The 14,070-nt window shown below is 41.8% G+C and overlaps 1 protein-coding gene across 1 annotated transcript in view; it reads right to left on the bottom strand.

Annotated features, from left to right (window-relative positions):
• Positions 1 to 13,130, bottom strand: part of AKAP10 (A-kinase anchoring protein 10) — an 80,050-nt gene extending 66,920 nt beyond the window's left edge. Inside the window, exons 1-2 of the mRNA XM_086686141.1 lie at positions 12,874 to 13,130; positions 2,245 to 2,292 (exon numbers count right to left, since the gene is read on the bottom strand). Of these exons, the coding sequence (XP_086542267.1) occupies positions 2,245 to 2,292; positions 12,874 to 12,961 (136 nt within the window). The 5' untranslated portion in view covers positions 12,962 to 13,130. The remainder of the gene's footprint in view (positions 1 to 2,244; positions 2,293 to 12,873) is intronic.
• Between the last annotated feature and the right edge of the window lie 940 nt (positions 13,131 to 14,070).

The raw sequence follows: 14,070 nt of genomic DNA, 5'->3' as shown, positions 1-14,070 counted from the left end.
CTTTTAGATACGTTAAGTCCCATTTCTATAGTCTTCCCTACACTCCAGAAACCATTTGCTGATCTCAAATTCCTCTGAACTCCTCACAGCACTTCATTTAACGAAGTCAACATATTGAGGGCCTCTCCTGCTAAAACTAGAAAACAAGAGCTACCAATGCAGTACGGGTTGCTTCATAGACGTTTTTGGGGGTACGTTATTTCATTATTTCTCACAACAATTTTGCAGGACCAGTATTTTCCCCATTTTGGAGATGTGGACACAGACAAAAGTTAAATACTTTGCCAGAAGTCAACGAGATGGTAAAGAGTCATTTGTTTCAACATGCAGGATTTCAACTTTGGTCTGCCAGACTCTAGAAAATCACTTTCACCTCTGGATGGAAACTCAGACTCTAGAATTACTGTGTGCATAAAATATATGTAAATGTCTCCAAAGTATCTCCCACCCAACATGCCAAAACTGAACATATAATTTCCCAACCTGGTTCTCCACCAGTCTCACTGTTGGACAAACCAGAAAAGTAGGTGTCAACCTTGAACCTCCCTTTCCCTTACATCTCATATTTATTCAATAACAAAGTTCTATCCATTTTAGCTCTAAACTGATCTATCCAGATCACTTTATTTCCATCACTACAGATTCTAGCCCATGCCATCTGTGGAATCACCTGATTAACATGCCTCTCCCCTACCAATCTATAAGTTCAAGGACTACAGGATCCAAGTCCTTTTTGTTCACTGTTACAGCCGCAGTTTTTTGGCTAATGCCTAGAAGAGAACAGGTGCTCAAGAAATGGTAGTTATTAGTATGTTGGGGTATTTGCTACTATTCTGCATCTAAGTTCTAATCAGACTGCTAACTTCGTGAGGGCCTGTTTCCTGTCTTGCTTCTGTATTATTCCAAGGTAAGTCAGGTAAGCACAGATTATATATTGTCAGAGTATGAACATGGAACTTTTTAGCCTCGTATAGACTTAGAAAGTGAGGCAGGCCAGTTCTCTCATTCTGCAACAAAGAACCGAAAAAGGTTACATCACTTCCCAAGGTCATACTGTTAGTAGCAGAGTTTAGAGTAGAAGATCTGTGTGCCTGAGACATCAAAGTCTGTTCCTTCTACAATCAGATCCTGTCTTCACACACACTGCTTGCTAAGGGCTTGAAGCCAATCAAATTTTGCTTGAGGAGGGCAGTATGAACCAATGTGGAATCCAACTGGCTTTAAATTATCAGAAATAAGCAGAAAATAAGACTGCAAGCTACCCTAGTTTTTCCCTAATTTTATAAATCTCTTAAGTTATAATCAGTCTCTCTGGCAAATTGATCATATACAGTTAATACTCACTGCTAGCTACATAACAAACATTTGAAAGAAAAATCTAAGCAGCAATCTACAGATTTCATGTAAATAAATTTTCTTGAAGAAACTTACATGTAACAGCTATAGAAACAATTTCCATCATAATCTTCCATTCCAATCTTTGTACATGGACATGATGAAATCAGTCAAAACTATAGTAGAGATCACAACCTAAAAAAGCATGCTCTAACCTATAAATAAGGGCAATATATTGACTACAATAAAGTACTCTGAATAAATTTTAAGACCATTCATCCAAAGTAACAGAGAAGTTCAAGCTGTGATCATCCACACTTCTGGAAAACCAAGCCTTAGAAGTGGTAGTTCTTTCACTTAGCTGTCAGCTCGGTTCAGAGTATTTTTCGCTTTTTGTTTTTTTTTTTTAATTTTTTTTTTTTAACGTTTATTTATTTTTGGGACAGAGAGAGACAGAGCATGAACAGGGGAGGGGCAGAGAGAGAGGGAGACACAGAATCGGAAACAGGCTCCAGGCTCTGAGCCATCCGCCCAGAGCCTGACGCGGGGCTCGAACTCACGGACCACGAGATCGTGACCTGGCTGAAGTCGGACGCTCAACCGACTGAGCCACCCAGGCGCCCCTTGTTTTTTTAATAGAAAGACAACTAATTGCTTTTAGGAACAATCAAATGGGTGATTAATAAGGACTGGTTTACTGTATCACTAGGACAGCCAACAAGCGCTTAGTAAAAAGCCTATCATGTGCTAGTAAGTATATAGGCTGAACAAGGAAGTAAGTCACAACCCTAATTCTAAAAGAAGACAGAGACAAATAATGGCAAAAGAAGGGGGAAGATACCAGGATTCAATAGCCTATAAATGCAGAACACATCACTTTTTAATACAATGGAATGACGTGGAACTCACCTTTAATTGACTTGCCATCTGAGGTCTTCTCTTGTTCTTTGCCTTTCACTAGAAGATAAAAGAGCATCGTGAGCAACTTTTACAGTCGAAAAGATCCATTCTATATGCTGTAAAAATTAGACAAGCTTTATTCTAACAGATGAATATTCAAAGTTGTACAATAATAGAATAAGTGCCTTGGGAGGGAGACCGGGCAGGACAATTGTCGGGGGAAGTTTCTCTAAGGAAGTGACCTTTGAACATCATTCATTCATCCAAGAGCACAAGCACGGAGTGTGCTTACAGAGAGACAATGCAGAACACCTGGGTTCCAATTCTAGCTTGCCACTTATTACACAGCCATGTGATCCTGGACAAGTTACTTCTCTGGGTCTCAATTTCCTTTATGTATAAAATTAGGTCAGTAATAACACCTATCTTAGAGGGTCGTGGGTGAAAAAAATAAATATTTGTAAAGGGTGTAGGAGAGTAACAGGCACACAGTAAATTTAGGATGTTAACTAATATTATTAAAAGATGCCTAGAGGCGCCTGGGTGGCGCAGTCAGTTAAGCGTCCGACTTCAGCCAGGTCACGATCTCGTGGTCCGTGAGTTCGAGCCCCCCGTCGGGCTCTGGGCTGATGGCTCAGAGCCTGGAGCCTGTTTCTGATTCTGTGTCTCCCTATCTCTCTGCCCCTCGCCCGTTCATGCTCTGTCTCTCTGTCCCAAAAATAAATAAACGTTGAAAAAAGATGCCCACTACTAGATACATCCTGAGGAAAAGAGTTCTTTGTATCTTCTATCTTACTTCTTGTGTATTACCCTCACAGTATCCAATACAAACATTCTAAACTTACCTTCTAAACTTCTAAAACTCAATCAAGGCCCAACAATTTCTCTTAAAAAGCTATATAGTTTCTTCTCCATTACAGAAAACAGTAGAAATTGTACTGCAAGTATGCTAGTAATATAATATCCAAGAAAGGAAGGTACATGGCAGCTTAAGCAAAGTGTGAACTCTTACAGGATCTAACCTAAGACTATTTTTAACCTTTCTTACTTTTCTTCTATTTTTTTTAACATTAAATTTTCTTTAACTTCACCATGAAAAGCCAATCAAAATAAGAAATCTCAAAATGTGACCATCTCTCTACTTGTGCTCTTAAACACTAAACACCAGTAGCAGGAAATAACTAGCTCCCGCGGTATCTGATAAATCAATCCGTCAACAAGTTATTTGAGTGCCTCGAATGTGCTAGATACTCTCCTGGCTCAGAAAAGAGCAGTCCTGCCTTCAAGAAGTCTACATGCATGAATGTGGAGACCAACACGGACAAATATAAGATCATTGCAGGTACTGATCACTACTCTTAGGAAGATCAAACAAGGAAATGCAGTAGAAGGGACTGGGTTGCAGCCCTCACTACGGCGTTTGCCAACTGACTACATCTCCCACTTGAAACGTGAACTTGTCTTGGCTTCCATAGCACTCCACTCTCCTGGTTTTCCAGCTGCTCCTTCTCAGTTTACCACCTTGCCAACTTCTCCAAGTGCCCACTGGGAGTTTCTCAGGGAAAGGGTCTGAGCACCTTTTCTTTTCACTATATACACATACGTATTTCCTGGCTGAGCTTACCCATTCTTAAGGCTTTCAATACCAAACGTAAGTTGTGAATCCTCTATTTCTATTTCTAGTTTAAATCCTTTTTGACCTTAAATTTAACCATCTCCCTGTCATCTTCCATAATAACACTAGTCCAAAACGGAACGTACCATCTTTTCCCAAACCTATTCTACCTCAGTCTTTTCTCTCACGAATGACACGATCACCCCAGTTTCTCGGGCCGAAAACCTGGAAGTCATTCTTAACATGCCTCTCTCTTACCTCCTACACCCAAACCACTTCTAAGACCGACTGACTTTACCACCAAAATATATCTTCACAGTTCCACTTCTGTCACCCTCAATACATTCTCATCTTACAAATCTCCTAGTTAATATTTCAAACATAAAAGTACACACACAATCCAGCTTTGCCAAATATTAGAGGTCTGACTTACCTATTCCCTCCCCTGAAATATTATACGTATAGTTAAAGGATCCTATGAACCACTACCTGATCCCATTGCCCTTCTTCCCTTCCCGGAGATAAATTGGTCCTGAATTGGATGTTTACTGCCCTGTATGTTTTTAGACTATTCCTACAAATGACTTTTAAAAATGCTATTATTCTGTACATCTTTAAAAAATACATAGGGGCACCTGGGTGGCTCAGTCGGTTAAGCACCTGACGTTGGGTTTCAGCTCAGGCCATGATCTCACGATCTCACGATTTCATGAGTTCAAGCCCTGCATTGGGCTCTGTGCTGACAGTTCGGAGGCTGCTTGGGATTCTCTCTCTCCCTTGCTCTCTGCGCCTTCCCCGCTCACACTGTCTCTCTTAAAATAAATAAACTTAAACTTAAAAAAATTAAAAGTACATAAACAGTATTTTTCTATACATATCTGACACTTGTATCCATTCCATAATTTCACTTTTGTCCATACTGATGCAATTCTAGTAGATTCATGTAGCTCTAGTTCATTCACTTTAGCTGCTTCATTCCTAAAATGCACTTTTATTTACCCATTTTCCTGTTAATAAACATTTAAGTTTTATTTCCCAGTGTTCATAATCACAAATATCGATGTGATCAACAATCTAGTATGTGTCTTCCAATGTATATAGGTAAGAATTTCTCTAGGATAAAACACTAGAAATGGAACTGTTGGGTAACCAATGATGGGTATTTTTTTTTAATTTTTTTTTTTAATGTTTATTTATTTTTGAGACAGAGAGAGACAGAGCATGAATGGGGGAGGGGCAGAGAGAGAGGGAGACACAGAATCGGAAGCAGGCTCCAGGCTCTGAGCCATCAGCCCAGAGCCTGACGCGGGGCTCAAACTCACAAGCCGTGAGATCGTGACCTGAGCCGAAGTCGGACGCTCAACCGACTGAGCCACCCAGGCGCCCCGATGATGAGTATTTTTTTTTTTTTAATTTTTTTTTCAACGTTTTTATTTATTTTTGGGACAGAGAGAGACAGAGCATGAACGGGGGAGGGGCAGAGAGAGAGGGAGACACAGAATCAGAAACAGTCTCCAGGCTCCGAGCCATCAGCCCAGAGCCTGACGCGGGGCTCGAACTCACGGACCGCGAGATCGTGACCTGGCTGAAGTCGGACGCTTAACCGACTGCGCCACCCAGGCGCCCCCCGATGATGGGTATTTTTAATGAAAGTAGCTATATAAATTTTTCAAATGTCACTTGATGGTGTTTTGAACTAACTTCCTTGATTTCCTTTGAGGGGATACCTTTCATGTTTATTGGCTGTTTAGGTTTCCTCTTTTATGGGCTGCCTAGTCATGTCCTTCATCCTTTACTTATTGGTAGGAATGCCATAGTATTCTGGATACTAATCATTTGTGTTGCAAATACCTTATGTATATTTTACTGTATGGAAGCTTTGGGCACCTGGCTGGCTCAGTGGAAAGAACATGATCTTTATCTCAGGACCATGAGTTTGAGTCCCATGTTGGGTATAGAGATTACTTAAGTAAAAAATAAACAAATAAATAAAACTTTATTGCATGGAAGTTTTAAACTTTAATTAGCTAAATTTTCATTATGTGTACTGTATTTTCCTGTCTTATTGTTTAAGATATCTTTTCCTGGGCGCCTGGGTGGCTCAGTCGGTTAAGCATTCGACTTTTGGCTCAGGTCATGATATCACAGTCATGAGTTCGAGCCCCGTGTCAGGCTCTGTGCTGACAGCTCAGAGCCAGGAGTCTGCTTCGGATTCTGTGTCTTCCTCTCTCTCTGACCCTCCCCCGTTCATGCTCTGTCTCTGTCTCAAAAATAAATAAAAAAACATTAAAAAATTAAAAAAAAAAAAGATATCTTTTCCTACCCCAAAATCAGATTTCCCCCCTGTATTTTCTCCTATGGTTTCAAGTTTTGCTTTTTAAAGTTCTGGGTTCTTATCTACCTGGAATTTATCTATCAGAGACTGGGAAACTACAGCCCATGAGCCAAATCAGGCCCACCCCTAGGTTTTTATATAAAGTTTTATTTTAGCATAGCCATGTCCATTTATTTACATACTATCTATGGCTACAAGGATAGGAAAGAATGAGACAAGAGACTCTATGGCCTGCAAAGCCTAGCAAATATATTTACCATCTGGTCTTTTATAGAAAGTTTGCTGACCCCTGGTGTGTATGATAGGAGGTAGAAAATACTGTCTTTTCCCAGAGGAATAATGGGCATCATTTACTGATTAGTCCAACCTTTCCCAAATGAACAGAAATTCTTTGTATACTAAGTTCCCACACATACATGGGTCTGTTTCTGAGCATTTAATTGTATTGTCTTAGTTACCTAACCATATAATCAGACTTTGGCAGGGCCAAGTCCTCTACCTTATTCTCTCTTGAAACTATCTGCCATATTAATTACAGGGTTAACTTGTTTTGATCCTAAAACCTCCATGAGAGTTTTTAAAGCAGCACTGACTTACTTAATGATTAACTTGGGAGAGTTCACATCTTTCCAGTACTATATTTCTATCCATGAACATAGTATACCTCTCCATTTATTTAGGTCTCCATTCTTGTCCAATTGGGTTTTGTAAACTCCATAAAGATTTCAGTCTTTTGTTTTTACTGGCATGCAGTGATACAAGTGAATTTTAAATACTTACATATAAATGCATATATTTTAAAAACCCAGCCAAACTCTTTTATGAGTTCTAATAGTATGTGTGTAGATTTTCTTCAATTTTCTATGTAGGTAAACATGTTATCTGGGAATTAGAATTCCTTTGTTCCCCTCCTTCCCAAAACTTAAATTTCCCTTCTTTTTTTGTGTATGTGTTCCTGTGAAGACTATATTAGCTTTCTTTTTGTCTTATATCTCTAATATATTTTCCCATCCTTTTACTTTTAACCTTCTCATGATCCTATATTTATTTAAGTAGTATACAGCAGGAATCCAGTCTATAAATCACCATTTCTTCACCGTCTGGGGCAGCCCATTTCTTTTTATTGTGATTACTACTCTTGATTTATAAAGAAGACCATTCTTAAAACTTCAAGACTATTAATTTGTTGATTTCTCTTGGTAATTTTCTATATTTTGCTTTCTGTATTTTGAGACTGATAATAGGTACAAAGCAGTTCAGAATTTTATTTTCCTAGTACTGTGTTCATCCTATGATGTAGTGACCTTTTTAGCCCTAATAATGTTTTGTGCTTTAAAGTATGCCATCTGCACACAGCTTTCTTCTGGTTAACATCTGTCTGCTTTTTCTTTCCATTTATTTTCAATTTTTCTATGTTCTTATGCTTTAGTTGTGTTTCCAGTAAAGAGTTTATGGTTGGATTTTGGTTTATTATCCAATTGCTTTATCTTTTAGCTATATAGCTTTTTGCAAGAATTTGGTCTATTTATATTTATCGTGACTACTGATCTTTGTAGGTTTATTTCAGCCACCTTATTTTGACTATGCTTTTTGTTTCTATATATTCTTTTAATGAAACATCTAAAACAGAGACAATACTAGAATTTGAATAACACTCAGGTTTGAGCAACATTCAGTCTTCTCAAATCTTAACATTATGCTGTACTCGCTTCAGAAAAATTTTCAAAAGAAATAAAACATGCAGGTGCAACTGAAGTCTCTCCCTGATCTCATTCCCCCTCTCCCTATGGAAATAATTTCATAAATTGAACATTTATTGTTTCCAACCATATTTTTACTCTTTAAATACATTTATGTATCCATAAACCATATAAAGCATTGTTTGAAAGTTTCTGACCTTTATACAAGTGGTCCTACAATTGCAATTCCCAACAGCAGTGTACCCTAACCAAATCTTGGTATAGTCAGGCTTTAATCTTATCCCTTAGGACTTCCCAAGAACTTTACTCCCACAAATTAACACCTCTCTTCTCTATCATTTTCTCCTCTCTACCAGATCATTCCTATCAGCATACAAACGTGCTCTGACATCTTTTATCTTAAAAAAAAAAAAAAAAAAAAAAATCCCTTAACCCAAAAGCCCCTTTTAGTTCCTTTTCACTGCAAAGTTTCTTGGAAAAGGTGTTTTTTAGTTTTACTCTTGCTACTTTCCACACTTCACATGCTCCCCTCAACCCATTCCACTGATACTACTCTTAAAGTGACCAATTACTTCCACATTAACAAACTGAGTAGCTATTTCTAACTTGATCTTGCAAGTGACATTCAACACAATACTCCCTTCTTTTTGAAACATTATCTTCTTTTAGCTTCCATGACATCGCACTCCTATATGACTGGCATTTTATTTTTGATTCTCCTTTGTCAATGGCTCATGTGCCTCAATTTCACTTTTTTAAACATTTTTAAAACTTTTTAATGTTTATTTATTTTGAGAGAGAGAAAGCAAGCAGAGGAAAGGCAGAGAGAGGGACACACAGAATCCGAAGCAGGTTCCAGGCTCCGAGCTGTCAGCACAGAGCCCGACACGGGGCTCAAACCCACAAAATGTGAGATCATGACCTGAGCTGAAGTTGGATGCCCAACCAACTGAGTCACCCAGACGCCCCTCTCAATCTCACTTCTAAAAGCTGGATTAACTCCAGAGCTCTCACCTAGGCTCCCTTCTTGTCTACAGTATGGCAGGAAATGCTACCATGGTCACTGAATTCATGATCACTCCTCTTCTTGGCAAGAGGACTGTAACCTAGCACATAACTGGCTAGTTACTTTACATTTCCTAGGAGCCTCTGCAGTTAGCTATGACCATACGACTAAATTCTCACCAATAGAATATGACTAGAAATGGCTATGTGCCACTTTCTGGCTAAAGCTGCTCCTTCCTCCTTACCACGGGTCAGAAGACTGAGGACAGACAGAAGGGGCTATGACATGGCTTTGATAGAAGAGACCATACCCTGAGGGAAGGAGCTGTAACAAAATGGGAAGAAAATGATCCCTGAATGACTGTGAAGCAAAGCCACCCAATGACTATCACACTCAAGAGAGTAATAAAAATCTCTCTTGTCTGAGCCATTACACTTCAGTGTCTCTGCTATAGCCTCTCAACGTAACTAATTCACATATTACAGGCATTCTCTAGGTGATCTCTACAGAACCGTACATCCCACTGCCTCCTCAACACACCCCATGGATGTCTGAGAGTTGTCACCAACTCACAACTGCCAAAAGACAATTCCACTCACTCCAAGTCATGTTAGCTCCATCTCCAAAACATACCCTATTCCCAGTAAGTTCCAGCCTTTTTCTGGTTCCTTAAACACAACCAGTTCATGCCTGCCTCAGGACATTTGTGTTTCCAGTTTTCTCCGGCTACAATGCAGTCCCTTTCATCTTTTGTGAGGCTGGCTCTCTCTCCTCATTTAGATCTCAATCTAAATACCATCTTCCCAGACAAGCCTTCCTTTATTATCTGAACACAAATTGTCATCCTGTGATCTACTCCCACATCAGTTTAAATTCCCAGCACAGCACTTTTTACTAGCTGATATTTTTGTTTTATTCACTTATTCAACAAATTATTTACTAAAATCCTAACTATATCCCAGGCACTGGACCTAAACCTGGGAATACAACCACGAACAAAACTCAGCTTCCATCTTCATAAAACACATAGTAAAGCAGATGGTGATAAATGCTGTAGAGAAAGTAGGGCAAGGGGATAGGAGTGCAGGGGCTGGGGGCTGCAATGTTAAAAGCAGGATGGACAGAGAAAACTTCACTAAGATGCCAGATGATCAAAAACCTGAAGGAAACGAGGGAACAAATAGTGGGTATCTGTGGGAAGGGGTTTCCAGACAGAAAATGTAAGTGCAAAGGCCCTGAGGTGGGAATGTATTTTACAACAAAGAGGTCAATATAAATATTTTTTTTTCAACGTTTTTTATTTATTTTTGGGACAGAGAGAGACAGAGCATGAACGGGGGAGGGGCAGAGAGAGAGGGAGACACAGCATCGGAAACAGGCTCCAGGCTCCGAGCCATCAGCCCAGAGCCTGACGCGGGGCTCGAACTCACGGACCGCGAGATCGTGACCTGGTTGAAGTCGGACGCTTAACCGACTGCGCCACCCAGGCGCCCCACAAAGAAGTCAATATAAATGGAACAGTGATGAGAGAGGAAAGCAGGAGATGAACACACGAAATGGGACCTCAATAAAGGAGGGCCAAGTACAGGAAGTCACAGGAAAAATTTGAAAAGAGATGTGGCATAATGCAATTTGAAAATATACCATAGGGGTCAAGGAGGGAAGGGAAACCAAATTGAAACCTACAGAAAAATAATTCCGTTCTTGATTTTCATAAAACCGGCTTCCTCTTAACATTTAAGCTGAAATTTGAATGACATCCTTGAAGATGTTAAGGACTTCCTTAACTGCCCAATCTAAACAGAGATGACTGCCTAGACCAGGGATCAGGGATAACGAGACAAGGTTGAATTTGGATATGTTCTGGGGTAGATCTAACAGATTTGATGTAGATATAGAGTAGGAGAGAAAGAGAAGCTCAAGAATATACTCAAGTTTTAGCCTGAACAATTAAAAGGCCAGAAATGGAATTTATTGAGGTGACAAAAAATCTGGAGTTAAATTTTAGATATAGTAAGTGAAAGATCCATGTGTTAGTCTGTCATTTCTATTAATAGATATACCTATATCTACTAGGTAGAGGTATAAAGTGGACCGACAGTTGGATATACCATTCTTAATTCAGGAGAGAGAATTCAAGCTGGAGATGTAAATTTCAGGAGTCATCAGCATATAGGTGGTATTTAAAGACTGGATGGGATCCCTAAACAGAAGCATCTCCAGCTTCTACTCTTGCCACATTCAGTCTGCAAAAAGCATCTACAATGATCTTTTTATAACATAAGACCAAATCACTCCTCTTTAAAAATGTTTAAATAATATCATCTCTGCACTTGGAATAAAACCTAACAACTATGGCTTACAAAGCTCTGAATCTTGTCTACCTCTCTAAGCCCAAGGCACAGTGGCCTTCCTTCCTTTCTTGAAGGGCACCAGACTCTTTCTTGACTCACAACCTTTGAACATGCTATTCCCTGTGCTTAAAGTGTTCTTCCCTACCCTCTGTGACCTCCTACAGATCCCTCAGCTCCGAGTTTCAAGGTCACCTGCTGAGGCCTTTCTCTATCCTCAAACCAAAATATGCTTCTTCTCTCCAGTTCTCTCTGTCGTAATGTTATCAATTTGTAAACACACATACATAAGAAAGAGAAATTTCTTGTCCGTCTGCCCCAGCAGACAATAAGTTCCATGGGTGCAGGGACTTTGTCTTGTTCAGGGCTTAATTGTGAGGGCCTAGCACAGTGCCTGGCAAGCAGCAGACATTCAAATGTTGAATAGAGACAACAGTCTTATTATGCAACATGCAATTTGCCTCATTATACACAGAATGCTTTCTTTCCCCTTCAAAAACAAAACTAAACACTGTCAAACAAATTAGAGCTTTTAACTATACCAAGGTATGTTATCAACGAAGCTTCCTTGTACCATTTTACAGGTTTCCTTCATTCAGCACTGCATTCATTCATCACAGCTTCATTCACTCACCCCATGACCATCAGTTACTAAAACTCGGCCGTGTACTTAAAAGGAATTCTTGAATTCATAGCTGAATGGGGCCTTTACCAATCATCTAATTCTCAGTTGAGAGAAGAGAAAAAAGTGGGTTAACACTTTTCTGTCCCAGGTTACAGGCAGTAGCAGAGCAGACATATGAATCCACGTTCCTGTTTTAGTGTTGCTTTTTGTTGTTGGTTTGTGTGTGTGTGTGTTTTCTGGTACATTTTCTCTTAAATAACAAGAATTCAAAGAACCATCATCATCCAAAATGACCTACACTTACTCATTCTGCATATATATTTTTAATGACACACAACAACTTTATCCAGGATCAAAATTAAGCTGCCTCTACTTAAAAACTGGGCAGCTATTAAAACGGAAAATCAGAAATATAAGCAGTTTCCAGAGTGAGCGTCCCAGTAGTTAGTAGACTTGCTAAGTCATCAAAAGAACTAGTTTCTTTCATTAGGGAACTTTTAGCAATAAGTAATGTTATTTTAGGAAGTGCAGAATCCCCTTCCCCCCCAAAAAAGGAGGAATCTAGAAAACAGCACTAGTTGAAGAAAACATTTTCACATGTTGCTTTGACACATAAAACCCTCAATATTCTGAAAAGTCAGAGACTTCCTTAACAAGGTACTAAAGGAATTTCCTTTTTTTTGATTCACAATTTAGACACACACACACACACACACACACACACACACACACAAACGCGAAGGCTGTTTTTTACGCAAACAGGCATTAACTTGGATGAATTTCGGCAAACACTTTCGGACCAGCGAGACAATTCCCCTGACCTCGCGCGAGGAAGCCACCTTCTCCCTCCCTGCAGAGTCCGGGAGCAAAGCGAGGCACGCAGGGGGCGTCTGCGCGGAGGCCGAGGGCGCCGCCGCCGCCCGGGAGGAAGCCCGTGCAGGCCCACCTGCCCCACCGCCGCCCCTGAGGCCCGGCCTGGCTCCCCGCCGGAGCCCCCCTCTGCTACCTTTCCGCCGGAAGAAGGACATGGCGGGGCCCGGGTCGGGGCGGAGGGCGCGGGGGGACTGTCGCGGGGAGGGCCCGGCTCCCCTCATTCAGCAACCGGCCCGGACTTCCGGGTCCGCAGCGGCCACCGCACTAGCCTGAAAAGAGACCCTTCTTCCGGGTGTGGGCCCCACCGCCTCCTCGAGAAGCCCAGGCAGCTCCTGCCGCCATTTTATCAACAAGCCGCCCGCCCGGAGTTCCGGTCCTTCCCCGCGCGAGGCTTCACGGGAGGCCGCGCTGTCGGCCCCGCCCCCATCCCCGCCTCCTCTCGTGGATGCGGGGGCACGCGCCCGCCCCGCCCACGTGACCCTGTGCGCGTGCGGTCTGTGCCTTTTCACTGATACCCGGTGGCCGGGACGGACGGCGTTACTGTCCGTGTGCTTTCTCCGGTATTCGGTGGCCCGGACCTGCGGCGGTACCCCGGCGCAGCTTGGTGGTGCCCGGCTGCAGCCCCGGGTGGAGCGGGACAGACCTAGTCTCGGCAAAGCTGACCCTCCCGGAGCGGGAGCGCTCCCCAACCCGGGGCTGGATGGTGCGGCGCTTCAGGTCTGGGGCGCGCGGCCGTGGGCGCTCAGAGCATGCCCTTGTACGAGGCGAGGCCGGCACTGCCACGCTCCGGCTTAGCCCCTCCTGTTTCTCGGTTCCAGTTAGGCTGAAAGGCACTGGCCGGTCGGAACGGCTTCGCCCTGCACCCCCAGAGCAGGACCCCCCTCCCCTCCCTGGTCGCGTAGTTTCCCGGGGGTCAGGGTTCCTCGAAAGGGGAAGAGGAGGCATGACCTGCTTTATGTGGCTCCTCTCTCAGTCACAGTGACCTCGGCAGTAAAAAAAGGAGAAGTGGGCTTATTTGCAGAACCAAATCCCTGCAAATGCTCAAGTTTGAAAGGGTAACTTAAAAGCATCGCCAGTAATTACAAGGCAAACTCGTGAATCATCCAGCTTTGTTCACATGCACTTCTGGCCCAGCATCCATCCCTAAAAGCAGAGCTAAATGAAACAAGTCTTTATCCCTCAGTGTCCCTCACCACTGGGTGAGTGTGCTCAGTGCCTGATTAATAATTGTACGTCCTCTTTTGGGGAAGGAACCTGGAAGATAGCACTCAATAAATGTTCACCGAATTTTGTTTTTTGTCTAATCCGTGAAGTCCATCGTGTGATGGTT

Source organism: Puma concolor, chromosome E1 (assembly GCF_028749965.1).
Source record: "Puma concolor isolate L17-30 chromosome E1, mPumCon1.1.hap2, whole genome shotgun sequence".
NCBI classification, from domain to species: Eukaryota; Metazoa; Chordata; class Mammalia; order Carnivora; family Felidae; genus Puma; species Puma concolor.
This window is presented reverse-complemented; position numbering and strand designations above follow the sequence as displayed.